The 27,443-nt window shown below is 38.0% G+C and overlaps 1 protein-coding gene across 1 annotated transcript; it reads left to right on the top strand.

Annotated features, from left to right (window-relative positions):
* The first annotated feature begins 823 nt into the window (after window positions 1-823).
* Window positions 824-26,654, top strand: LOC127661561 (lysyl oxidase homolog 1-like). The gene is made up of 7 exons (XM_052152320.1): window positions 824-2,237; window positions 7,512-7,620; window positions 7,957-8,094; window positions 19,447-19,603; window positions 19,884-19,979; window positions 20,518-20,633; window positions 21,453-26,654. The coding sequence occupies exons 1-7, from the start codon at window positions 1,196-1,198 to the stop codon at window positions 21,457-21,459; spliced, it is 1,665 nt and encodes a 554-aa protein (XP_052008280.1). The 5' UTR covers window positions 824-1,195; the 3' UTR covers window positions 21,460-26,654.
* Window positions 26,655-27,443: the final 789 nt, after the last annotated feature.

Raw genomic sequence — 27,443 nt, 5'->3', positions numbered from 1 at the left:
TATTAGTTGACTGCCATGTAATGTATGATGGGCATACAGCATCTTGTTCATTGTGAAACTGTTTTCTAAATGGCATGAAATGCACTGAAGGCATTGACTTAAAATGCACAGGCCACAGCTGGCATGAAGGTATGATTATACGATTGTGAATGTTACAGCCAGATGGCTAACAGAACAAGTCGGATAAACTGGGTTTGTATCAATCTTCTGAATTAATTGGAATTAATCTTAAAATCAATTTAATTAATTGACAACAAAACAGGTTTAATTACATTGATATTTATCACATATAAAAGATTTAAAAAAGTGTAAAAATAATTTTGCTTTTAAACAACTGCTTGTTCCATACACCGCAGATTTTTTGGATATTCATAACTTTTCTAAACATCCTGCCATATAAATGTTCTCTCATCCGCACAGTTTAATGATGATGAGTTCACACATATAAAAATGTGTTTGGAAAAATATGAGACAAAGGCATTGCTCTCAAGAACACCAGGGTGGGTGAATCCGGGCCACGCATCAGACATCCCTGCTTGTTCAGAATGATCAAAGGAAGTCAGCGCAGGCATGCTAGATATTCAAGTGCCTTCACAGATGGTGATGTTGACCCTGGAAGACCTAGCTTTGCTGTAGTTTAGGAAACAGCTCTAGCACTAGGGCCATGTGGGATCTCACTTTTTTCTTTAAAGAGCATGTTAGATTGAGTGAGAGAAAGAGAGAGAGAGAGAGAGAGAGAGAGAGAGAGAGAGAGAGAGAGAGAGAGGGAGGAGGAGATGAGAACATTTTTATTTTTTCACAGAACATTGTAAGCACTCAGAGAGGCATATAGAGAAGTGCAGAGGAGAGCAACAGGCAGTCGTCTCTGGAGAGAGTCTGAGAGAAATGCTCAGTCCACTGACAACAACTCAAAATCTGGACAGTAAGGAAGAGGGAGGTTTTTCATACTGCTGCCTGCCCTGGGGCCTCATAAATAATCTGCCTTCCTCACAGCTATGCCTGGACCACAAACTAAACAAAGGAAAAAGTTTATTTACTACATGTAGTCTGATTTGCACATGTACACTGTAATTTATCTATACCTGACCATCTTTAACCTGCTGGACTCAAGAATAAAACTTACAGGTTCCTCACTGTCCTGTCTTTTTTAACTTGTGGAAGTTGTAATTCTTTAACAGGAGTTTAACTTGACAAGATGCTGCCAATTTTCTTCGTGACATGGTGGGTTGGGGCGTTCCTTGGAATCGTAGGAGGTCAGTCCCAATCTCAGCAACAGTCCCAGACTGAGGACTCAAACCCCTGGAGACAGAGGATTCAGTGGGAGAATAATGGACGTGTATACAGTCTTCTCAACAGTGGGGCAGAATATGTCCCTGCTCAGGCTCATGAACGAGACAGGAACCACAGAGTTTTTCTAGCTGATGCTCCCAACCATAGATCACAGGGTGGGAATGTTCGCAGGCAAGCACCTTCTAGAGGAATCTCCGAGACTTTGAGAGGTCAAGCCAGACATCCTTTTGGATTCGGGCAGGTGCCGGACAACTGGCGTCAAGGTACAGCAGGGGCAAGTGAAACAAGTCGCTTCCAGTCATCTCCCAGCACTCGCTTTAGAGTGTCCTCTGGCTCATCCTCCTCCTCATCATCCTCTTCTTCATCCTTAAACGTTCCATCTTATCCACAGTTCCCATTACCTCAACAGCCTCCTTATGGTTCTCCCTATGACTCAGGTTTGGACAGGGCGTATGAACCACCCTTCCGTGGAATAGGGTTTTCTTCAGGCACTAGTGGTGGCTTCACTGGAGGAGGGTATGGAGGGGGTGCATACTCTACTGGCAGTTTTGGAGGAGGAAGCTATACAGGAGTGGGTCCAGCACCTGACGAGAGGTATCGCCACTTTCCCCCTCACAGTCAGCCATACCCAGCTCTTCCTGCCCAACCTGAACAGCCACAAATCGCAGATGGATTGGACCACAGATACACACAAAGTCTGTACAATGAGGACAATCGAGATGCTGGTAATGCTGCAGTACCTGTCTCTAATGGTGCACCGACCAGTATGGGGTCAGCAGCATACCAGCCTGCAGTACAAAGTCCTCAGTACGAGCAGTTCCCACCCTTCGGAAGGCCCCAGCCACAGCCTCCATTCATGCAACCACCTCCACGGAACCCTCTCGTCTCCAACAATGCAGAGAGCACCAGCATCAATGTCGGGAGTGTTTATCGTCCGCAGCAAAGAGGTAAGGTGCATTTCCATGTCGCACACACTTATATAACATACTTAAGGATGTCCATTCTCTTTGTACATGATCCAGTTCATCATGACCCACATGCCATTCCCATGCTGGTCTAGGCTGGGTTATGCTGATAAGGCCTGGTTTGGTGCATGCCTAGCATGTGAATCAACATAGCCATGTTGTTCACAAACAAAACCTGGTGAAGCTGGTTGACCTGTATAGTGTCTCTCTCTCTCTCTCTCTTCTGTTAATGCTAGTTAAAAGGGTTTGGTAACTAGGCAAATTTTGATCTTTATCAATCGATCCTGATATTGATTCTTAAAATTCCAAGATCTACCTTTTACTTTTAGTTCAAATATACTTCTTACAAATATTTGACAGTTTAACTATAGTTTGCACCCTGTTGTTAGTTTAAAAAATTACGATTTTTGGATTGTACAAAGTTAGGTTCCCTGTATAATTTATGCTGCAGCATTAGCTTATGGGAAATGTATTTAATGTGTAAACAAAATGGAAATTATATCTAAAAATGTTCCTAACTAATCAGAATCGAACTGAGAGCTTGTGAATCGGAATCAAATAAAATTAGGAAATCTGTATTCAATCCAGCATTCAAAACACAGCATATGCTGGTGACCAACTATTCTGTTTATTGTTTTGTTTTTTCAACAGGACACACTTGATTTGACTTATTCATTTATTTGGTTAGACACAGACTAAAAGGGGTTTATTTGCAGATTGTTTTTACCAATTTATCATGCCCTAAAGTAGCTACTTCTCATGCCCCAGGTCCCAGTTGTATCAAGTCCCTGGTGTCGATTTTGCAGTGTATGCTAATTCAGGCTGACAAAACTTATTATTATGCTGCTATGCTAATAAAGTTAAAAACTGAGGAACTACAGTAGGTGCTTTAGCTCTTGCACGGCTGGGAATTTTGGAAAATGTATACACGTGTGGAGCTCATTTCAAATTCTCTCTCTCTCTCTCTCTCTCTCTCTCTAAAGGAGCGGAAGTGAGAAAAAAGAGAAACATCTAAAAAATGTAATTTTTCTGCCATCTCTTTGTGTTTCCTGGCAGCTGCAAACCCTTTGGATTTGACAAACACAAAACTCTAAGGGACACAAACTGCACAAATGTGTGCTCTGTCCTACCATCAATTCACCCAAGCATCATAGATTCCCTTCCCACTTTTCTTTGTGTTTATTTTCAATCAAATGAATTGCAAGTTGATCTCAGAGCCTGTGTTATTGGAACCAGGTGTTGTAAAATGTGTGTATGAGCCTATGGATAGGAGAGTGATTCTGCACAAAGAGTGGTCATTGTTTGGAAATTTGGTTCTGGTTTATGGTGATGACTGCACTGCGGAGGCTAAGGAGTGAATGACCCCAGTATTTGCCATAAAGGGTGGGGTGAGGGGCATAAGTGGTGTGGTTGTTGTGGAGTGGATAGTGAGCATGGGGAACATGAGGCCTGTTTGGGGGATAGCAGGGTGTTACTTCACAATAAGTTTGTGGTGTTGGGAGATGGAAATCCCTAACACACAAGGGGTCCATTGCCTCAGGAAATAGAAAATATTTAGCTAGTACCTAAATAAAAGTGTGCATATATGCGGATGGTTGTGAGGAGGTTTGTGGATGTAGAGTGAGACCATCAGAGACTTTGAGACATTGCTGGTCATTGCCAAGTGTGCAGGCTCATTTTGTAATTTGAAATGCTCTTTGTCTCTAGCTTCACGCACGACTCACCACCTCAGTTTACAAAATCCAGTCTTACGGGAGAGGGGTGTAAACTCAATTCACTGGAAGTTACACATGTGGAAAAATTTAAATTGAGTAATAAAGGACTCAAAGAAATGATGCCTGTGAAAACATACATTCCCTGTGTGATTGAGTCTCAAAATGGCATTCTAAAGACAAAAATACAAAAACTGGATTACAATACACAACTTATTATCGGAACAGATTTTAAGATACTAGGCATCACAAACGTGGCAACAATCTGCTCTAATTGGTTAGCATTGGTCAGCAAAAAAAAAGACAAAAATCTTAAAAATGCGATAGAATGGGGGCCTAGGTAGCTTAGCGAGTATTGACACTGACTACAACCCCTGGAGTCCAGGGTGTGCTGAGTGACTCCAGCCAGGTCTCCAAAGCAACCAAATTGACCCAGTTGCTAGGGAGGGTATAGTCACATGGGGTAACCTCCTCGTGGTATCTATTAGTGGTTCTCGCTCTCAATGGGGCATGTGGTAAATTGCGTGGATTGACTGCAACCCGGACTGAGGTGAGTAACCACACCACCACGAGGACCTACTAAGTAGTGGGAATTGGGCATTCCAAATTGGGGAGAAAATGGGATAAATGTTGTATTTTTTTTAAATGCAATAGAAACGTTAACCATGAATCTGTACAGCATGAAGTGTTAATTAGACCTTACACATATGGTCTTGTCTCCCACATTCACTGTCACAGAAACTACCAATCTAATGTTAAAACCAAATCCCAAGAGCAAAAATTTCGGGATTTCTCGCTAACAACCACTAGATGACGCCATTAGCTTGTGCAGTGCAGACCGAAGCAGTCAATGTTTTAAACCAAAGACTCCATCCAGCACTAGGATATGCGGTATAGTAATCATGCAAGGCCATATTGCGATTTCAGTCTTAATTAAATCCATAATGCTGCATTAACAGATATCATACCAATGTTTCAGAGGTTAACGTCTGCAGGTTTTAAAGAGATTTGGATGGTTTTCCTTTAACATGTACTTACTATAAGTGCTGCTTTTTCAGCTGTCAAACTTCCACATTATTGTGAAAATAACAATGAATAAAAATGTAATATTACATGTCATTAGGAGAGCCAACCCTTCTACATTACTCGGCTTTTATTATTTCTGGATTGTGTGCATTTAAATTGAACAGAGTTCTTATAGAGAGTGGTCTCCAAAAAAATAATATCTGTAACCAAATTCCCGATCTAAAAAAAAAAACTTGCATAAACTGAACATTTTCTAATGTCTGGACTGTATCTGCAGGGGTTTATGAGTATACATACAAATGGTTAGATATATTTTTATCTTCACATATAAACTTCACTTTATATGTGAAGTTAAACTCACGATTTCACTGCAAATTTCATATCAGGAATGCAGGAATTGCATCTTAACAATAGGGATTTTTAACTTGTCATCAACTGTGGCAATGGTTCAAATCCATTTTATATCCAACTATTTTATTTCTCTTTTGAATGAAAGTAAACATGTCTTAGTTAAATTAAGTCCTGATGGCAAAAATCAGTAGCCTCCAACTTGCGCATTCTCAACAATTCATGTGCATGATGTAGAAGCAGCAGTGAAGTTTGAGTATGTGAAGTTGTTTCAAAGGAAATTTGAATGGCATTTGTTTGGGTGAAAAATGCTTCTTTAGAATGCACCAGACAGGACATTGTTAATAAGATATTATCCCCGATTAAATATTGTATTTGTAATTTAATTTAATTGTTTTGATGGATTTACACAATTATGTGGAAAAAACAGCATTTCAGTGTAATCCAGAAGAACCACATTCCTGAACACTGGGGAACCACAGTCTTTCACACTCTCTTTACACTGTTTACTAAAGCTGATCCAGGAAACTTTGTGAGGTCTTTAATTCGGTCTTGAAAAGAGCTTGCAAATCGGATGTGTACACAGAGATGGAGATGGCAAAGCACTCACTGGAAACCCACATCTCAGTGGAGTGGAAGAGCAATATTAGCATGTCTGCAATAAGAAGACTGACTAAGGACATGGAGTGGTGGTGGTGGTGTAGTGGGCTAAATCACATAACTGTTAATCTAGAAGGTCGCTGGTTCGATCCCCACAGCCACCACCATTGTGCCCTTGAGCAAGGCACTTAACTCCAGGTGGCTCCGGGGGATTGTCCCTGTAATAAGTGCACTGTAAGTTGCTTTGGATAAAAGCGTCTGCCAAATGCATAAATGTTAATGTAACTAAGGTCATGATGTTTTAAAGAGTAAAAGTTGATCCAAACTCTAAGCATGCCTTCAGCATAATGGAGATTAGATCTGGCATCTTTACTGTTGCTTTGAAAGATTTTCTTCTCTCTGAAAGCCAGTGCATGCAAAGCAGGAAAGCAGATTTAGCATGTTTCTAAACTGAATGCTGTCTTCCCTTTAAAGAAATGTTAATGTCCATGTAAGATCATTTGATGCCACAGATTAGACTACAATTGTACTATATTCATAAGATTCTAACAGCCAGGATGCATTCTTTAACTGAAGGTGAAGTGGTTCCACTGGCACTGTACTGCTTGGCTGAAAGTTGTATGAACCTTAGCTGTCACAGCTAGCTGTTTTTCTTTTTTATTTATTTTTCTGTTTTCTAACAGAGTTGGTCATAGGCCCAATTTGAATCCTGTAGGGAAGTGAGCTCATTTTCTTTCACTGTCACCCTCCCTCATCTTTCGTACTCTTGTTATCCCCTTGAAGCTATGTGCAATACTTTGTTCTTTACTCTGGTAGTATAAACTTATTTTGCCTAACCTTGAAACCAGATGAGAAACAACATTTGATCTATTATACTCTGAGGCTTCAGCATTACCTCATAAAACAACTATTTTTCTCTTGTGTATTGTTTCAAAGGCATGCTTATTTGGACACAGACATTTTTTCATATATGTTTCTCACTTTTCCATTTAAAAGTATGTAACTTCAGAACATTAAAGAACCCCATTTGTCCCCAGAACAGTGTTTTCTGAGACAGGGGTCTTCAACAGGGGGTCTGCAGCAGTACTGCAGGGGGTTTACCATATTTTGTTTGATCTCAAACTCATGTTTGTGAAAAATTTAAAATATGCTTTCAGCAAAAATGAAATATGTTAACTCAAATGCTAAAGTGTTAATCAAAGCTAAAGTTTAGAAGCTTAGAAGTTCAGCTAAATGTTTCATTGTCCCTCCCACATTACAATATAATAGTAAAGTGTAATGTAGAAATATGTGACTCTATGTGAAATATGTGAATTATGATTATTGTAATGGCTTTGCAATGTAATAACAACAACAAAGTATTCAAATACATTACATATGGTAATTTATGCATGTAATTAAAGGACTTAAAATGATACACTCAATTTTTTTTAATATGTAACAGTGGGCCCCTGTTCCATCTGTCTATTCACCAAGGGCACCTTGGCCTGATAATGTTAAAGACCCATGCATTATGATTAATTTCAGTGTGTGTGCTTCAGCATTTGTCCTGTTGTTTTTTTGTCTGTAGGTTTACCTGACCTGGTTCCTGACCCAAACTATGTGCAAGCTTCTACATACATTCAAAGAGCCCACATGTACTCCTTGCGCTGTGCTGCAGAGGAGAAATGTTTGGCCAGGTGAGAATGGTCAACTCTTAGTCCTCTATTTCTCTATTTACGACTGGCCAAACAAAGTTAGGCAGGCTGTATTTACACCCAATTGCACTCTCACACTCACATTTTAACCTAACCTAACACTTTCAGAATTGGTTATACCCCTCCATTCAATATCAGTGTAGACAACTAAACTGAAGAAAGCAAAATGTTTGTGGAGAAAATAGAAAATCTTAAGTGTAAGAATATGGGTGGTGCACATCATAGAAATTCCATGGTGCTGTTATGAGCTCATTTCATACATAGTTTTTCCATTACTCTATGCTTCATTACCTTGTTAAACTTCCTTTCTCTATCCAGCTCGGCCTACAATGATGATACAACAGACTATAATGTCAGGGTTCTTCTGCGGTTCCCTCAAAGAGTGAAGAACCAAGGGATGGCTGATTTCATGCCCAACCGACCTCGACACACCTGGGAGTGGCACAGCTGTCACCAGTAAGTTCAAGATCAAGGATCTCTATAGCTATGTGTGTGTGACCATAGCTATCCATTTATGTGGTGATCCAAAAATACATCACAACCCCAGCAATGGATGCTTGTAAGACATCCATTGCTTTACAAAGAAACTCAAATGTTTTCTCAAATGAGTCAGATGAGGAAATGAACACACTCTTGCTGCATCACTGCCCACTCAGTCAATGACTTCACAGGGAGCGTTTTATCTATGAAGATGTATCCTACTGACACGGCATGGTTTCAGATTCCAAGGCACCATAACTATGTCTAATGATTCCAAGGCACCATAACATGTCTAATGATCTAAAACAAAATAAAGTGCGCTTTCAAGTTTTTACATAACCATGCAAATTTTGTATACTAAATATATAAAAAACTGTATACTAAATAGTCTTATTTCACAGTATAAATGGAGTCATACGTTGTAAAAAATAGGAAGGAAAAAGGGACATTTATTAACTAATTTACTGCATACAGCTACAACAACTGAATCACAAGCACAAGTTGTTTCCCCTGTAGCTGAGATAGCATGCTGACACCAAGATAGCGTTCATAGAACGGTAAAATGGTTTTATACTTTAGAGACCGAAGGATTCTAACTAAAATGAATGCATTCTCGTATTGAAGTGTGGGTCTATAGTCTAATGTTATACATTAAAATTCTGACATTCAGCTCAAAGAATACAATACTGTTAAATAAATGTGAAACGGTGGTTCTTATACCACATAGGTTATGAAATAAGTGCATTTACTGCTCATAAAGAACCAAGGCATTTTCATACAAATGCTTATACTGTAATTGTCAATGCATGTGTCCTTCAAACACAGACTAATCCAGCCAACACTCATAGTTCAGAATTAAAGCTCCATTGTTTCACCAGACATCAGACAAGTGTATTAAAAGACTTTTCAAGATGATAGCTCAGGGTGCTTCACAAACTTGAATATATGTAGCTAAATCAATACAGTTCTGAGCCAGAAATGATTTAAGAAGTTCAATTGTTTTGGAGAGGTTCAAGTGCAATTGGCATGTTCATATATGCCTAATGAACCAAACTAAGGGAGAAAACGCACCAGGTTCCAAAACAAATAGTTTAAACGAGCCAGGTGTGAAAATGCCCTAAAAGTGATCTCACAAAGAAGTTAAAACTGCCATCAGCATTTTAGTGCATTAACTGCTTTGATTTCTCTGTACATCTACTAAGGATGTATAAGGGGAGGCTTATGTCTTTCTACTTTAATACTAAATGAATACAAACAGTGATTTATAAACACAAACGTTCCTTCATTCCCTCAATGTATAAAGTTGCATTAGCCTGTGTGTGTTTCACACTTCTGGAAGTTTCTAAAACTTCCTTAAAAAAAAAAAAAGAATGTAAACAGTGACATTACGTTACTATGATATACATTGGTTCTGAATTATTGCCACTTTCATATATTTACAAGACAAAGAATGCCATACATTACGGTACATATAATGTCAAACCATGGTAATGTCATGGTGCTTTTCATGACTTTGTGTACTGTTTTGATACTATTTTGGTTGGAAAATCCAAATATCTTTACCTGCAGGACTGAGTCGTTTACACACTGCAAACACATGTGTTTAAATTAGGCTAATGACCTTCATCACTGGCAAATGGTGCAGGTTTTGTTAGCTGAATTACATTAAGTAAACAACTTCATCCAACGCTCTTCCTGTTCTCTGTTTTCTAAAGTATTCCAATACTGTGTTACAGGAGAGAGAGAGAGAGAGAGAGAGAGAGAACTCCAAACACATCAATCTGTGAATGAGCTGTCGTGATTCTGAATAAACCGTGAAATGATTCAGATCATTTCGCTCACACCTTTGACTATGACTAATTAATTGAGAACAGACTCAAAAGAGTGATTCGTACACTAATTGAATATCGTAATGTAATTTGATTGGCAGCCAGAAGATACCTAAATGTAACATTCAGTGCCTTTGAAATGACATATTTTAAAGCTGCCTTCTCTTTTGGCCAAGAGTTTTATTTTAAGGAACTACTTCTCTTTACATGCATTTTATACGTATTATCACTTTTTATTTCAGTTAGGCTCGTATTAGTCATAGTTAATACATTCAAAAAGATAATGGTGCAAATATCATTATGGTGTTTCTATCACGTCTTTGAATGAATCGGACATGAAGGACTCGTGTTGTTAATGAATTAGTTGAGTCAACAATTCAATAAATCACTGAAAACATTACTTGTCACCACCTTCTGTCTTAAAAAGTTATCTGCAAAAAAAAATTCAGAGTGCACAAAGCTTGACTGAGTCATTAGGGTGAATCAAAATCACCACTTTTCAAAATTAGGAAAGATAAGTGATTCTACAACCCCAATTCCGAAAAATTTTGGACAGTAGGACATTTATTTTAATTATTTGTACAGTCCAAAAAAGTTGGGACATTTAAGTGTTTACCACTGTGAAACACCACCATGTCTTCTAATAATATTTATTAAGCATTTAGGCAGTGAAGACACAAGTTTGTTAATTTTTGTGGAATTAAGTGGAATATTCCCCCATTCATCCATTATGCAGGTCTTCAGCTGCACAATTGTACGGGGTCTTCATTGCCATATTGTGCGCTTCATAATGCACCACACATTCTCATTTGGAGATGGTCAGGGCTGCAGGCAGGCCAATCTAGCACTCACACTCTCTGCTTACTCGGCCAGTATGTGGTTTGAAGCTGTCCTGCTGAAAAATCGGTGCTGGGTGGCAGTATATGCTGCTCCAAATTTGTACATATCTGTTTGCATTAATGGTGCCCTCACAGATGTGCGAGTTACCCATGCCATGGGCACTGACACACCCCTGACCCATACAGGCATTGACTTTTAGACCTGCCGCTGATAACAGCTTGGATGGTCTTTCTCCTCTTTGGCTGGGAGAAGACTACTGCTATGTTTTTAAAAAACTATTTGAAATGTGGTCTCATCAGACCAAAAAACACGGTTCCACTGTTCTACTTTCCATCTAATATGAGACCGAGTCCAGAGAAGTCAGCAGCACTTCTGGACAGTGTTAAAGTAGGGCTTCTGCTTTGCATTGTAAAGTCTTAAATTGCATCTGTGGATGCAGTGGCGAATGGTGTTGACAAACAAAGGTTTACTGAAGTAATACCAAGCCCATGTTCATGATATCTATTACAGATGAATGATGATTTTTTAAGAGAGTGATGTCAGAGGGATCAGAGGTCAAGCACATTCAGAAGTGGTTTTTGTCTTGCCCTTTATGCACCAAGATTTGACCATATTCCTTGAATCTTTTAACTATATTGTGCACTGTAAATGGTGAAATGCCCAAAATCCTTCCAATTTGTCTTTGGGAACATTGTTCTCAAAGTGTTGGATTATTTGCTGAAGCATCTGTTGGCAAATTGACAAGTCTCGATTGATCCTTGCTCTTGAAGTACTTGGCTGTTTTTGTAAGCTCCTTGTATACTATGACATGATTGCATCTCCTGTTTCATGTTGCCTTGTTATTTTAACTTGTCAAATTGTTATTAGTCTTAAATTGCCCCTTTCTCAACTTTTTTGGAGCGTGTTGCAATTATCTGATTTGAAATGACTGTACATAAAAAAACAAAAACAAAATAACAATACAATTCACAAGGTAAAGCATCATATCATGTTTTGTAGTGCTTTCAATATAGCAAAGGGTGAAATATAATTTACAAATCAAATTATTTGTAACGAACTCTGATCCTCAAGTTCACCCCGCCCCCTCTAGCTCTCACGCTCGCTCCCAATCACCAGAATATTAGTTTCACCTGCACGGTTCATTTCCTCTATATTTACTCTGCCCTCTCCCCCCACGTTTGTTGGTTATTGTTTAGTTACCCCTTCGCTTTGCCAGCTCTAGTGTTTCGCTAGCTTTCCCCTGTTTCGACTACTCCAGTGTTTGTTTGTTTGTTTGTTTGTTTGTTATTCTGATTTCCCGGCTTCGACCTTACGCTCCCCTCGACTACTCTTCTCTGGATTTGCCCCTTTGTACTTTTGCCATTCTGCCAATAAAGCAGTTTTACCCGACATTGTGACTATCTCTTCTTGTGCGTGTTACATTATTATTTTTTTTATTATTATAATTTTTCATACTGTCCCAACGTTTTCTTATTAGGGTTTTATATATTTTGCATTCTTATACAGTATTATTCTGTGTTTTTGAATGTAATATGTTAACAAGTGTAGGGGTTTGTCCCAAATTATTCAAACTTCATTACAGCACCACGTATTAAGCCCTATCTATGGCATTAATTGATATATGATAAACCTGACCATTTCATTCAGGAGCCATTTGTTGTCCGCAAAGCCCATTAACTGTTGTTGTTTTAGACACCATTACCTTATCGTTTAGCCATGTATTAACACCAGAGACCACACTATGTCTTGATGTCATACCTAATTCAAAATAAAATTTTATTTTATCAATCATCTCCATTCTGTTTATCCAAGATTGCTGTGGCCATGCAGGCCTGTTTTCCTTATTAAACTTGTGGCCACGAGAAAATAATGTTGTTCCCTCAACATGGGATCATGAAGCCACAAATTTACATTCCATGGCAGTGATATAAGGATGTTGTTACCTTGAGAAAATGATCTTGTGGCCAGTAATATTGTGCATGTGTATTGTTTAATGTATAACTATGTTCCTATAATTAGTATGTGTACTCTTGTGTACAATTTGTTCTTTTACAATTATTGGTCTAGAAAAATAGACCAATATGTCACAACAGTGGCAGCATTTAACAAAAACCTAGGGTATGGCATAGTTCCCTCTGGCCATACCACATTGACATTTCTGAGTAATGGAACCATGAAACCACATTATATCTAAACAAATATATGTGCACAAATTCACCATACTAAAAGAATGCACAGACTCTGACTTACAGATAACAACAATTATTGCCCATTTCCAACTACAGTAAATTATATTACTGAAATTAGACTGTTTATCAACACACTTCACAAATCCATTTGCCATTCAGATAGGTAGTCCACACCTATGTCACTGGGTGAGCCAAACGTTGCCATGACAACCGCCAACACAGTTTAAAATGGTTTGATTGCGCTTTGAGTAACACAACAAAAGACTACAAACCTATGAAGAAGATTACTAGTTGTCCCTATGTATAAAAGATTAGACTGCATTATTATCTAAAAAATTACTCACATTATACATAAATACATAGGTCTTATCTATTTTGTCGCTGTGCAGTTTTTATTCCATAAGTGGGTTGGGGTGAGGTCGGAAAAGTGCAAAATCGGTTACAAGTTCTTCCAAATCTAAACATTTTACCAACTCTTTCTCAAGTCTCAATTGTTTAGATTGACTTAGTCTCTCATCACCCGTTGTTGTCCTTATATTTTTAATTGTTTAAGGGCAGAGAATTTTTTTTTTTGTTGGAAGCTGTTGTGATCAGTAGGGTCAGCACGATTTGGAATAGTTTTAACAACACATTGTACTGTAGGCTACAGGCATAGACTGCAATTGAAGTAAATCTGACAAAATGTTGTTGTCATTTGTTGGTTTGTCATTACACTTTAAAAAAATCCTTGCAGAGCTGATCTGGGACTCGAGAATTACTTCATCAACCAAGCAGCGTAGTAGTTTGCAAATGCAGCCATTTTTGCTGAATCCAAGAATAAAGGTGGCTTTTCTCAAAGGCCTTCTAGTGACTAAAAGGGCATCACTGTCAGTAAACCAGTGACAGAATTCAGCCAAAATCGTTTTGTGTTGTCTACTCCCATAATTCTCTAGATCCAGTGGCTGAAGCTGTAAGATACCTGCTCAAGAGTGATGACACTTTATGTAGTCTTGCTGGTTGGGACTTTGATACTGTGGTTGCATACTCAGGTGAAACACCTAGTGTGACAGCAATTTTTTTTGCCTTTTCTAACCTGGCCTCCCATTCGGTGTCAGATCTTATGGTCTCAAGGTGCTCTTTTGTTTTTCTGATCAGAGCTATTGCTTTGAGGACAACAAGTCAAGACTCCTGCAGCTGTTCAGACAGATTAAATGTAATAGCTAATACTAGTGTTACCATATTCTGGTTTTCCAAAAAGAGGACACCTTTTTGGGGTGGGGTGGAATAATAGGGTTCAAAACAGTGTAACTATGAATGCAAACTTTAATACAGTGAAAAAGACACTCTATTAGCATAACATAAATTATGAGCTAATGTGTTCTTCTAAATCACCTTTATTATCAACTGATACATAAGTGCAGCTTTACATGTCATACATTCTGCTTCCCACAGATCTCGACCTGGACGAAAGCATGGGAATTTTTGGTGGAAATCTTCAGTAAATTTGCACTTTCCTTTGTCTCAGCTGTCATTTGCTGCTATTGTCAAGCAAAAGTTTGATGCCAAACACAACAGTGCTTCACACGTTCGTGGAGAGATTGGCAGGCAGAATTTGGCCAATAGTTGCCACAAGCCTCTTATAATCGACCAATTGGTCTGCGAGGAGGTGGGACTTACAAAGAGGGGTTAAAGCAATACAAATATGCGTGCACACACAATTAAGTATTAGACCAGATGCACATCATAATGCAACTAAAGCCAAATCCTGGACATTTCCACAAATTTAGAAATCCTGGCCAGACGCTTTTTTTAAGGTCAGAAAAAGAGGAAATGTCCGGGAAAAAGAGGACGCATGATCACCCTAATACGTTTTTGACAATGTGAAGATTGACAACAAAATTTTTGCCTCGACTAATCCATCCTTCTGTGCCGTGCCAGATGAATCCAAAATTCTAAAATTCATAGTGCAATATTAGTTTTTGTACCGCTCTGTACCAGCATAGCCACCGAGTTGTGCATGTCCATACCAGCTGTAGCACTTTTTTCCCCAGGGGCTTTTGTGCATCATTTAACATTCTGTGGCTTGTGTTACTATTTGACAGTGTAAGTGAAAGTGTACAACATTTGCAGCATGTTGAAAAAAGGCTGACAGTTCTGGAATATTCCTAATAGTGTTCACAAGAACCAAATTCAATCTGTGGGCATAGCAATGAGTATAAGCTGCATGAGGTAATTTCTCCTTAATTCTATCCTGAACTACATTGACTGAACTCCACATAACACTGACACCATCATGACACTGTCCAATGCAAAACTACATATCTATACCAAACTCGCTTAACTTGTTAACAATAAACGTAAAAAGTTAATCTGCAGAGAGGTCTTGCATATGAAAAGCTACTAGAGCACACTCTTTAATTTTACCAGAGTGTACATACTGCAAAAGAACTGCAAGCTGCTCCTTTGACAGGACTTTGGTTTCATCCACCAAAAGTGAAAAGAATTGGCCTCTTAACTTTTTAACAATTTTGTTCCCAAACACTGTGATGAGATCATTCTGACTGTCCTTTGATGTATAATGTCCATATGTTCACTCCATTCATGCTCTCATCGCACTGTCCATTTCTCTAAAAACATCAATTAGTTCACAAAAATGTCCTCAGTTGTTTGATTGTTTCCGCTCATCATGCCAATTGAAGGGCAGACCTTGACGGCCCAGGTCATTTGCTGCCCGTAGCAAAGTTTTCACTTGAGCTTGATTTTCGTTCAACTCTGCAGATATGTTGTTAATAATAGCTGTTGCTGTTGTTAGCTTTTTACCTCTTTACTTCTTTAAAAAAAAAAACGTATTTCATTGCCAAAATCCCCACCAAAGGACTACATTACCCACAATCCTGAAACGGGATCAATCAGAGGATTCGCCTTTACAATGAAAACAGCACTCATCAACGGAGACCTCCCACTACCATAAATCATCACTATTAACAGACCCTTGCTGCCAATGTTATGTTCAGATCTGTTTAATAAATATTTGGATTATCTTAAATGAGCTGTTTATTTCCCCTGTTTTGCCTGAATGCTAGGGTATGGAAACCATATTCTGCCATACGCAAACACTGCCCCTGTGTCACAAGCAGCCCACTTCTAAAATTACATTACACAGCCAACTGAAATGGTTTTGGTGGTTAATACTCGCAAAACCACCTCTCTTCAACAAGGTGTTAATTTCAACAGCGGAGGGGGTGTCCGCTCAGATTTTGGAGGAAGAAATTGCCAATTGGCTGAGCATAAGAGCTATAAGGGTTTTGCCGGTGGAGAACAGCCATCAGGGTTTTTACTCCGGGTATTTCAACCTTCCTAAGACAGAGGGAGGTCTCCATCCCATTCTGGGTTTGAAGAACCTCAAAAAGCACCTCAGAAGGTACAAATTCAAAATGCTCATGCTCAAAATCTTTTTCGTCCCAGAGACTGGTTTACGTCAGTCAACATTGCCGTTTACCCATCACACCGAACATTTCTTAGGTTTGCTTATCAGGAAGTAGCCTACGTAGTTTTGATGGTGCCTTTCAGACTGTCATTAGCACCGAGAGTGTTCAGCGAGTGCGTGGAAGCAGTGCTACCGCAGCTGAGATTAATGGGTCTCAGAGTGTCTGCTTATCTAGAAAATCTACTGCTCTGCGCTCCATCGTGAGAGCAAGCAGAGATAGATACGAGAGACTGGTGTCTCATTTAGAGAAATAGAGAAATTCTAAATAAATGAGACAAGGCCCTCACAGGAAATAAAATATTTGGGTCTCAGATTAAACTCCGATCTGTATCGAGCATTTCTGCCAGAGAAGCACATTGGATCGAATCACAGCTGTTTGTCCCTTTTTCAGAGTTGGAAAAAAGTCTCATTCTATGCGTATTGGGTCTCATGTCCACAAACCCATCAGTCATTCCATTGGGACTATTGCAAATGAGAGAGTTTCAGCACTGAATGGCAGCGCAACACTTGTGTCCTCGCCGTCACTTAAATCGCAGGGTGACAGTGACATCAGAGGGGATGCTCGCTCTCCGTCAATGGAGAATAAGGGAATCCCTTTGTCAAAACCGCTAGTTCCGTCATGGGATCTGTCCGTGGTTCTGAACGCGATTTCACAGCCTCCGTTTGAGCCAGTTGAAATTATGGATTTTAAGCTCCTTTCTCTTAAGACAGCTTTGTTACTGGCTCTGACAACCGTGAGTTAGTGAACTCCATGCATTGTCGGTACATCACTCTTGTATGCGCTTTGGGGTGGATTTGTCGAGAGTATCTCTAAAAACGAATCCAGCCTTTGTGCCTAAGATGAGCGACTCCATGCTCAGATGTAAGCTTGCTGGATTTTCACCTACCACCGTTTTCCACATTGGAGGACGAGCAGCTTAATTGTCTCTGTCCAGTTTGTACTCTACATTTGTATGTGGAGAGAAATGTTTAAGAGCATTTCAGTCCAGGTCATTTGTGCGGCTGTAAATTGTGCGTCACCTCACACTTTTTTACAATTTACAGATTGGATATCTTGGTGTGGGTAGTCAATCTGTCGATGTGTAAAAGTAATAATATATATATACAAATCAACAATAACACTGTGAAGCACAAGTGTGTTATTTTGTCCCCCGTCCCCCCAAGTCAGTTGATGGTCTGCTTCGAACAGCATAGCTGAAATACAGGAGTTATATATCACTATATCCCATACTGAGATACTGAACAAATGTTAGAAAGAGAACTTCATTTATTTATTTTTTAGAACGGGGGTTATTGAGTAACCTACATTATAGTCCGGGAGCCCGTCACACTGACTGTGGTTGTGTATCTTTAGAAAGACATTCCTGAAATTACATTGTTCATTTAATTCTCACCCACCCCTGTTCAGTACTTCTCTGTATTGACAACTGATTAACTTCAACAAATATAAAAATAATGTATTTAAACTGCTTGTTGTCATATTATTTTAACATGCCTCAGTCAACTTCCTTGTGGCATTCTTAGGCCACATCTGGACTATAAGGTTAATAATATGAGCTTTGTATGAACCACATCTAGACCACATCATTTTCTCCTTCAGTTTACACACTTTTTGCCACATCTGGGCAAGAACCACTCATAATTTCTACTCACAATAGTGCATGGGCCAGATCTGGCCCACAGAGGTCCAGACAAATTTTTCTAACTGGGATGGGTCATTGTTTAGTGACGTCATTGTGTAATCCAGGAAAGCTGAGGTCGTATGGTCAGCATTGGTCTCCACACCCCTTAATCATTGTTATTGAACTGACAATTCTTCATTTACAAATAAAGCACTGCCTGTAAGTGAATAGCGGATCCAACTGTATGTTGTCGCTGGTCTATCTGTGGGTTGCATTCATCAGTATTTGTTCTGTCATTCAAAATGTACTCTGAAATATCTGTCATCCCCTCATCAAATAGGTTTTAATATGATTGGCACTGGCATAGGAAATATATACTATCCCTCTGGAAAATATGAACTCATGCCTGTTAGTGGAAAGTACCTGTGTTTTCCCAGCCACAGTCCTTCAGGTATTACCACAGCATTCCAAAAATGTGCTTTGGCCAAAAGACCAAACTCATGGTAATAAAAAGTGGTGTGACATGTAAAGTCAGGTTCTGTTCATTCAAGAAGCTCTTACCTCACCTGCTGAAATAAGAAAGAAAATATTTGAACTTGCTAAATTTGAGGGCTTAAAGAAAATAATGAACAATTCATGTGTATGTAATAAACCTGTCAGTGACAAGAAATGTTGATGTCTGCTAGCTTTGGGGGAAGAAATATGTTATGACTCAAAAATAATAAATAAATGTAGTTAAAGTTTAAAATTACAGTTAAATGAAACCAGATTAAGAGTTGTGTGTTAGCTTTGAGGCCATCTATTTATTAACATCCTGAGACCAGTTGTGTTATTACTGTGTCCATTTTACTGTTCCCTTTTAGATTTGTAACTAGTGCCACCTAATAAACATGCACAAAAACTAAAATCAATAAGAAAAAATTAAAGAGCAAATAGTTTTCCTAAAATGTATGGCAACATATGTGGACAGAGGGTAATAAAAAGAAACAATAAAAAAAAGTTTGAAATGCAGGCGGGGGGCGGGGGGCAAACAGGTTTCAATGTAAAAACTACCACCTTGCGGCAATATTGACAATGCAACGCTATGTATTGTGGTCTGGCACATTTTGGAACACAAGATGAGAATTCCTCTTCTACTATCAACTGCAACCAACTAACAAGTAGCAAATTATTGTTCACAGCTTTAATGTAACTAAGGCCTTTTGGTTATATAAAAAAAGTCCTTCGATATCCTGCCCAAACTTTGTTGCAATAGAACATTTGTTAACACAGTTAAGAAAACATCCAGCGATTTGATTGGGTCTTTAATTGAATTTAAACTGTCTAAATGTCTAATGGGCTAAAGCAGTCTAGTTCTAAGATTGGTGCTCTTTCTGCTTCAGACATTACCACAGTATGGATGAGTTCAGTCACTATGACCTGCTAGAGGTGAGCACTGGCCGTAAGGTGGCAGAGGGACACAAGGCGAGCTTCTGTCTGGAGGACACCACCTGTGACTTTGGTCACCTGAAACGTTACGCTTGTACTTCACATACCCAGGTACAGTACCATACACAGTGCCATGAGCAATACTGTTTCTGTACTCCTATGCCAGTTTTGAGACCTGTTATCTTGAAATTGTATGTCTTATTTTTTGTCATCAGGTACATTTATAAATATTGCGTTAATTAGTAGATACTTTATTCATTTATGTTTGTTTGCATGTATTTAAAAATGTTATTTTGTATTAATATTAGTTTGTTCATTTAATATTCCCATTAATTACAGTATCTATATTATTTATTAGTGTACTGTGTGTTGTCATCCATTGATTTTCCAGGGTCTCAGCCCAGGTTGCTATGACACATACAATGCAGATATTGATTGTCAATGGATTGACATCACTGATGTTCAGCCAGGAAACTATATACTGAAGGTAACACTATGAAAGAAGGCCAAACACTCTGTCTCCTATATTACACTGAACATTTGATATTAGCATTTGCAGAGACAATTCTCTTCAAACCTTCAAACAGAGAGTCCTCACAAAGAGTATCTTGTATTTACGACATCTAAAGAATATGAAATGTCCTGCTAAAAGTTTGGCATGAGGAGTCTTTTGGTGTTCCCTAGCAGCTGCACCAGACTTCTTGTCCAGCTCTTTAGTGTATTATGTCACTGGGGCTTGTGCATTGTGTTCATCATGCTCCTGTTGTGTATGGAACCCTGTGCTCATAAATAGTGCATATACAGAGTACAGACATGCCCTAATGTAGATTCTATTGAGTAGATTCTATACTCTCACATTCTGACCCTTTGCAGAAAGACACCACAATAGCTGATGTACATGGATGTTAAAGGAGGTCGTCCTTACCTTTTGCTCCAAAGCTAAATTGTGATGTAATCTCATGCCATACAAGTGTGAACTTGGCATAAAACTACTTTGCCTGTTCTTTTTTTTTTTTTTTTTTTAGCTCCAGGTTAACCCTAAGTACTTGGTGCTGGAATCTGACTTCACCAACAATGTAGTAAGGTGCAATATCCACTACACAGGGCGCTTTGTCAAAACAACAAATTGCAAAATCTCCCAGTAAGTAAATCTTTTTTTGTAGACAATCATTGTCAAAAACAATGTCAATCATAAAGGAGTTGGTTAGCTGTGTGAACTCAAGAAAAATATGGAGCCTTACACTGCTTAAAATACAAGTAACAATTGCAACGTCTTTACAATACTTTACTTACATGTTTGCAAAATGATTTGTATGTGGCTATCGCAGCAGTTTCCTGGTGAAATAAACAATTTTAAGGTGCTAAAACAATGATGACTTTTTTTCCCCCTTTTGCACAAATCAGGAGTAAAATGGCATCAGTTCCAAAATTCTTCTGACATAAAAGCACTTTGATTATAGTGCATGACTTGTAAGGCGATACATTTTAACATTTGCATTACATAACCAACCACATTTATAAGCTTGTTCAGTTGATAGAGCGTTTCACATGTGATGTAAAGGACCAGGATACAAACCAGCAGACACTTGAACTGAGAGAAGCATAGACACATTACAAAATTATTTTGTTGTCTCAGAAACTGCATTTTCACATTTACTTTTTAAGACACTATGGGTTAAGTTTAAGGTATTGAGGTAGATTTTGTTGATTTAAAACTAGATAAAGCATTAAACTTAAAAACGTCATCTCTTTTGGGGAAAATTTAACTTGCTTTTAGCGCCTCTCAGTGGACATTTCACCTCGGATCTACTGCAATACCTGTAAGGACCCACGTATCATTATTTTGCAAAAAACTCTCCACAGACAATTCATTTGGCATTACATTCGGCAAAGTATGTTTCAGTTGACTTACCATCTTTTTTTTTATCCTATTCCTTCACTGTATTTTCTGTTTCTGTAGGTCATGATTTGCCATGTCTGGGCAGCTTAGTGTGGAGGAATCTCCAGTGGAGTGCTGTTCCATTGCAATGTGAATGGAATTTCTGGTGTTATTGTGATTGTTTATTGTATTTTTTTTGGTTCTTGTTTATGTGCTTTTACAGTCCTGTTAGCCCATTGTGAACCTGGGTTCAGCTTGTGCCAAGAGGAATGAGCACACATACTGACACACACACTCATTCAAACACACACATACACACACACATGTTGGTGTGGTTATCCTTATGAGGACTCTCCATAGACATAATGATTTTTATACTGTACAAACTATAGATTCTATACCTTAAGCCAAACCCTACCCCTAAACCTAACCCTCACAAAAAACGTTTTGCATTTTTACATTTTCAAAAACTATTTAATTTAGTATGTTTTTTAAGTGATTTGAATTATTGGAACACTAGAAATGTCATCATAAACCACAAATATAGCATAATACCCTTGTAATTACCAGTTTTTAACCTAAAAATAGATGTCACCCAAACCTGCCCACGCACATACAACACACTGAGTTATTCCATAGTCCACAGCACATGGCAGACCAACGTTTGTTTTCTATGCAGCCAACACATTAACCCCCATTTTTCATTAAAGACACACACACACACACACACATACACACACATGTTGGTGTGGTTATCCTTATGAGAAATCTCCATAGACATAATGATTTTTATACTGTACAAACTATAGATTCTATACCCTAAGCCAACACAGCCAACACATTAACCCACATTTTTCATTAAAGACACACACACACATACACACACACACACACACACACACACACTCCCCAATTACTGTAAGTCTAAATCCTTTAAGACCCCATGAAATTGGCAATATGACCATGCAGGAAATCGACATGCTGCTTCCGAATGTCAATGTACCCTAAAATCAACCCAGTTTCCAAAATTACTGAGAAGCGTGCCATGAAAAGCATGGCGTGTTCAAACATGTTCACCCTTCTCTGTGGCGCTACTGATACTCCTAGACACAATTGAAACCAAGAAGTAATCGTGTTCACTTTGAAACACAGGTTCTGGTCCCATGGAAACCAGGAAGTAATCACATTCCCATAAACAATGGTGAATGCTATTCGGAGGTTATATTTTTACTCTACTGATGGTTAGGTTTAGGGTTGGGTTTGGGTTTGGGTTTGGGTTAGGGAGTAGGGTCAATAAAATATGCATTCTTGTTGACCTTTGGATAATTTACAACAAAAAATACAACTCGCTTTTTTTTGCCATGCTGTTGACATTTCAACTAAATAACTCTTCCAGCTTCGACCGCTTTGAAAAAAGAAAGAAAATACATTTGGCTTGAGTCATGATTTGCTACTTGTTTTTGGCAGGGGCAGGTGGTATTAGGGAAATTATCATTCTAGAAGCATTTAATTAGACAAAATCTGTACATTTTAAATGCGTATATCTGGTAAAAGTACATTTTGTCAATATTTTGGAGTACTCTAGGATATAGAGGGCCTCAAACATATTAGACATGGGCCAAAACCACAAACTCTACTTTTTTTTCATGGGGTCTTTAGCCATGTTTTAGAGTGGTTAAATGTAAATTCCAAACATTGCTGAAATGCAAAGTCAGGCCAGGTATGGCACTGTGAGGAAACAAGTGGATCAAAAGAGTGCTACCACCACCTTTGATAAACCGGTATGGTCCAGTGTCTGGAAAAACAATGTCGGATAGTTACATTTGTTTACAAACTTTATTGTTAACATTCAAAACAACACTATGCTAATTGAATGAGCACAGACAGATTTGTATATTTCAGAATGTCTAATTACACCACCAAAATAGACACAGGAAAAGTTACATTTCCAAATACATGTGCATCACAACTCAAAACCAATTCACACATACACAGATAATGAACTAATTTAGATATACTAATAATACAAATTCAAACGGTGGATAAATGAAGTACAATTCCGTCAATTAAAGAACCACAATATCAGTCCTATAAGAAGGGAGAAAAAGTGTGAGATAAAGGTATTATTTACCAGAAAATGAAAATTATCTCATCATTTTCTCAGCCTCATGCCATCCCAGATGTGTAAAACTTTTTTTATTTTGCTGAACACAAATTCAAACTTTAGAAGAATATTTCAGCTCTGTAGATCCATACAATGCAAGTGAATGGGAACCAAAAAATGTTTAACTCCAAAAAACAGATAAAGTCAGAATAAAAGTAATCCATAAATTACCATTTAAACATGTCATTAATGTGAATCAGCGCTTAGGTCCGTAGAGAACTTTTTACTATCAATCACCTCAATTTCCCATCAATCTTTTGTTTTTGCGATTCACATTTTTCATGCATATTGCCACCTACTGGGCATGGAGTGGAATTTAAATATTAAATATTAAATCTGTCCCACCCACAGTTATCATTTCGCTTATGAAGATATATATTCTTAGGGATTACTTTTCATTATGGAGCTTCAAAATTTTGGTACCTCTATTGTGACCTACATAGCTCAAATATTCTTCTAAAAATCTACATTTGTGTTCAGCAGAAGAAAGAAAGACATGCACATCTGGGATGGCATGAGGTTGAATAAATGATGAGAAAATGATCATTTTGGGGTGAACAATCCCTTTAAGAGGTGGGAACAAGATACTTATCAGCACCAAGCCAGTCTCACATACTGTCCAAAGTGGCAAACAATATCACAAACCATCCACGCACAGGCTCAGCAGGTAAAAAGAATCGCCACCATATTGGTGTATCAGTAAACATGCCCACTTAAAATCCTCAATCATTACAGCACTATACAACTCTCTATATATAATTCAAATTAGGAGAAATCAAAGATATTCTAGAGTAGGGTAGAAAGTTCAGCAACTGGAAGCAATCCTTCTTTCCCTCTTCCCCCAAGACTCTTTCTTTGTTCTGTGCCACTTTAGCAAAGGTGCAATACTGGGGGAAAAATATGTCTGAGAGAACAACCAGCCTGTCAATAATTACATTTATCAATTCGGTAAAATGTAGATTTAGCTTGAATTAAGGGGCTGGAAAAAATGGCTTTTTGAATGGCACTTTGAATAAAAAGCCTTGTATGTAAAATCTGACAGCAGCACTGAGTTTATCAAAGTGTACCTTTTGTTCCTTAGTCTTTACCTTGCTGTAATTTAGATGTGGTTGTAATGTTGCCTTTTATGTCAATTTTCAAAAAAATCAGGATATACTTGAGAAGGTCCCCTTACAAGTGGATGCTTATGTGACAGTATGGCTTGAATTTGGTTTTCAATTATTACGCAGAGCAAGGAATTAACTACAACTGAGATGTTAAGCTTGTAAACCTTTTTGTTGTGGATGCTTGTTTTAATGTGGAATGTATCTACAGTATTATGTCTTAAAGGAACAGTTCACCCAAAAATGAAAAAAATCATGTTGTTCCAAAGCATACATAGCACATGAGTCGAGTTCATTTGTAGTGCTTTTCTAGTGTTTTTTGTCCTTTTTTGAGCTCAACATAGTGGTGACTTATGGACTGGAGTTGCATACAATAAATCTGTGTACAGATTCTTCACAATTCTGATTTTGGGTTCCACAGACACAACAGCTTAGGTTTGGAATGACATGACAGTTATAGTAAATAAAAACTACATTTTCATATTTGAGTGAATGGTTCCTTTAAACTGCCAACACTGGTCAGATGCCACAGGTCACTATTTGCTTTATATGATACAGTTAACCATCTGATGCATGCTATTAGTTAGGTAGGAAATGAATTAATTGTTTCTGTTTGTATTCAATACTCTGTTCTTATGTACTGTGTGGGAGTAAAATACTGTACTTGCTGTGGTACATTCCAGGAATTCATATTTCTTTGTATCTGAAATCTAGATGTATTCCAAGATTTGTTAAATAGCCAAGCTGTGGCAGAAAACAACCTAGATGATACTACTGTTGCAGAGCTAACATTGCATAACTTGATGTTACTAACAAACTTCATACCATCCATACCTACCTCGGAAAGAGAAATTAATGTTTTCAGTTCCCTAGTACACTACACTTGAAGGGACACTATATAACAAACTTACAACATCTGCAAATCCACATTATATGCTAAAAAGCAGCTATTATAATTAGCTGCAAGTGTTCTAACAAGCTTTCTGTGGGGTCATATTATTGTCAACATGAGATATACAATGTAAATGGAATGTATGTTGTTTGTCTTTGCATGATGCTCTTCAAAAAAAGACTGTGTCTCGTTTGGAAGGCTGTGTCCTCAGGAGGTCGCATTTGTTGGCTGCATACGTCATTGAGGCTCTCTCATTTCAGAAAAGTGAGTGGGACACTCTGAATGCAGCCTTTGAATGTGACCTTCTTTCATGGGAATTCGGAGGACGCATGAGGTGAATCCTTCGTGGGCACTCACATCCCACAATTCTTATTTTCAACGAAAATGTCTATTCCCCAGTAAATATGATGTTCAAATGCAACTAATGTTAATTCCCAAGTTGAAGTACCTCAGTAGATAGGTGCAGAGTATATCATATGTATAATTATATTAATATATAATTAAAATTAAGTACTAGACTAAAAGTACACCTGTAAAATCTATTTTCCTTTCTCTCTACATCATTATAATTCGCCTAAATTGTACTTCATACATTCCCTCGCGATCAAGCGCTCGTGCTTGTTAAAGAGTGGTGTGCTATCTTAGCAACCACATTACGTTACGTTTCCATTTGTACAACGAAGGCCATCTCGTTTAAACGATGCTTGTTTAAAGGAGTACACTCGGTATACTGCAGCCTTCAAAGGAAGCATCCTACCAAGCACGCAGCCTTCGAAACAAGACACAGACATAGCAAGTGGATTCCTTCCTGTAGTGAGCAATTCTGTAATTCACTCCACCTGGTTTCTATTAAAAATATCCAGATTAAATGCAGAACAGACTTTCTGTTTTATTGTATCCCTTTATATCGTGTATAAATCATTATTATAATGACTGTTTTAAAATATAGACAAAAATATAGATAGATCTAGTTTTGTGGTCCAAGACAGGTGCACACATCATTACCACACATCAATCTCTATGTGTTGTTGTCATCATTGTTGTTGTTGGTTGTTGTTGTGTTGTTGTTGGTTTTCTGAACATTTGTCGTAGTTTATCTGAATCTAAATAAAGACTAAAGTGTATATCAATATTTAGCATCAATTTAAATTGCATAGTACATTTGGGAGTCCTTTGTTTTCCCCAGAAAATCTAACGCAGTGATCTTCAACTGAGGCAGCTCATTAATTATCGTTTGATTTGAAAAAAAAAAAAACTTTATTTTTGAAAGAAATTAAATTCATGCTAACTGTGCATACGCATGCATTTGCATAGAACCTGTGTATGAATGCCTTTAAACAGAAATCATGGTTTGTCAATAAGTTCACATTTAAATGTATTCTAAATTGACAACACAATTTAGACTCAAATTAAGCATTAAAAACATGGAATTTGTCAAACCAAAATGGTTTTAATACATATTATTAATAGAAAGTAAATAACTTTCAATAGGTTTTACTTGTTTTAGAACAACAAAAACATCAGCTATATCTTTAATCCACCCACAAAATGTATTAAGTAAAATACAAACAAATACACGACTCTGAATATCAATAACAATAATTTCAATGGCTTTGAAATATAAGCATGTAAGTACATGGATATTTTAGGCATTACTTCAAACATTCAAAATTCAACACTCAATCTTAGAGGTGCACTCAGTAATCTTTTTCCATTAAAAAAGTTTAACTCCTAAAGTCATGAGTTGTAATTTTGCAATATATGTAGGAAATCATGACCACTCACATTAAACAGACTCCAGTCATATCAGTAACCTTATAAAAGCTGTTTTATTCTACATGGAGAGGGTCCGCCCATGGGGGTTGCCATGTTAGAATCACATGACCAGCTGAATACTTCTTGCTTAATCTCAG

The sequence above is a fragment of the Xyrauchen texanus genome, chromosome 21, assembly GCF_025860055.1.
Source record: "Xyrauchen texanus isolate HMW12.3.18 chromosome 21, RBS_HiC_50CHRs, whole genome shotgun sequence".
NCBI classification, from domain to species: Eukaryota; Metazoa; Chordata; class Actinopteri; order Cypriniformes; family Catostomidae; genus Xyrauchen; species Xyrauchen texanus.
The sequence above is the reverse complement of the archived record's forward strand: the minus strand, read 5'-3'. Positions and strand labels throughout refer to the sequence as shown.

What these genes read in the sequence shown, in the direction of transcription:
- LOC127661561 (XM_052152320.1), top strand. Translation starts at nt 1,196, where the DNA reads ATGCTGCCAATTTTCTTCGTGACATGGTGGGTTGGGGCGTTCCTTGGA. An exon ending in TTATCGTCCGCAGCAAAGAG is followed by an intron (nt 2,238 to 7,511) that starts GTAAGGTGCATT and finishes TTTTGTCTGTAG; the next exon opens with GTTTACCTGACCTGGTTCCT. An exon ending in GAGGAGAAATGTTTGGCCAG is followed by an intron (nt 7,621 to 7,956) that starts GTGAGAATGGTC and finishes TTCTCTATCCAG; the next exon opens with CTCGGCCTACAATGATGATA.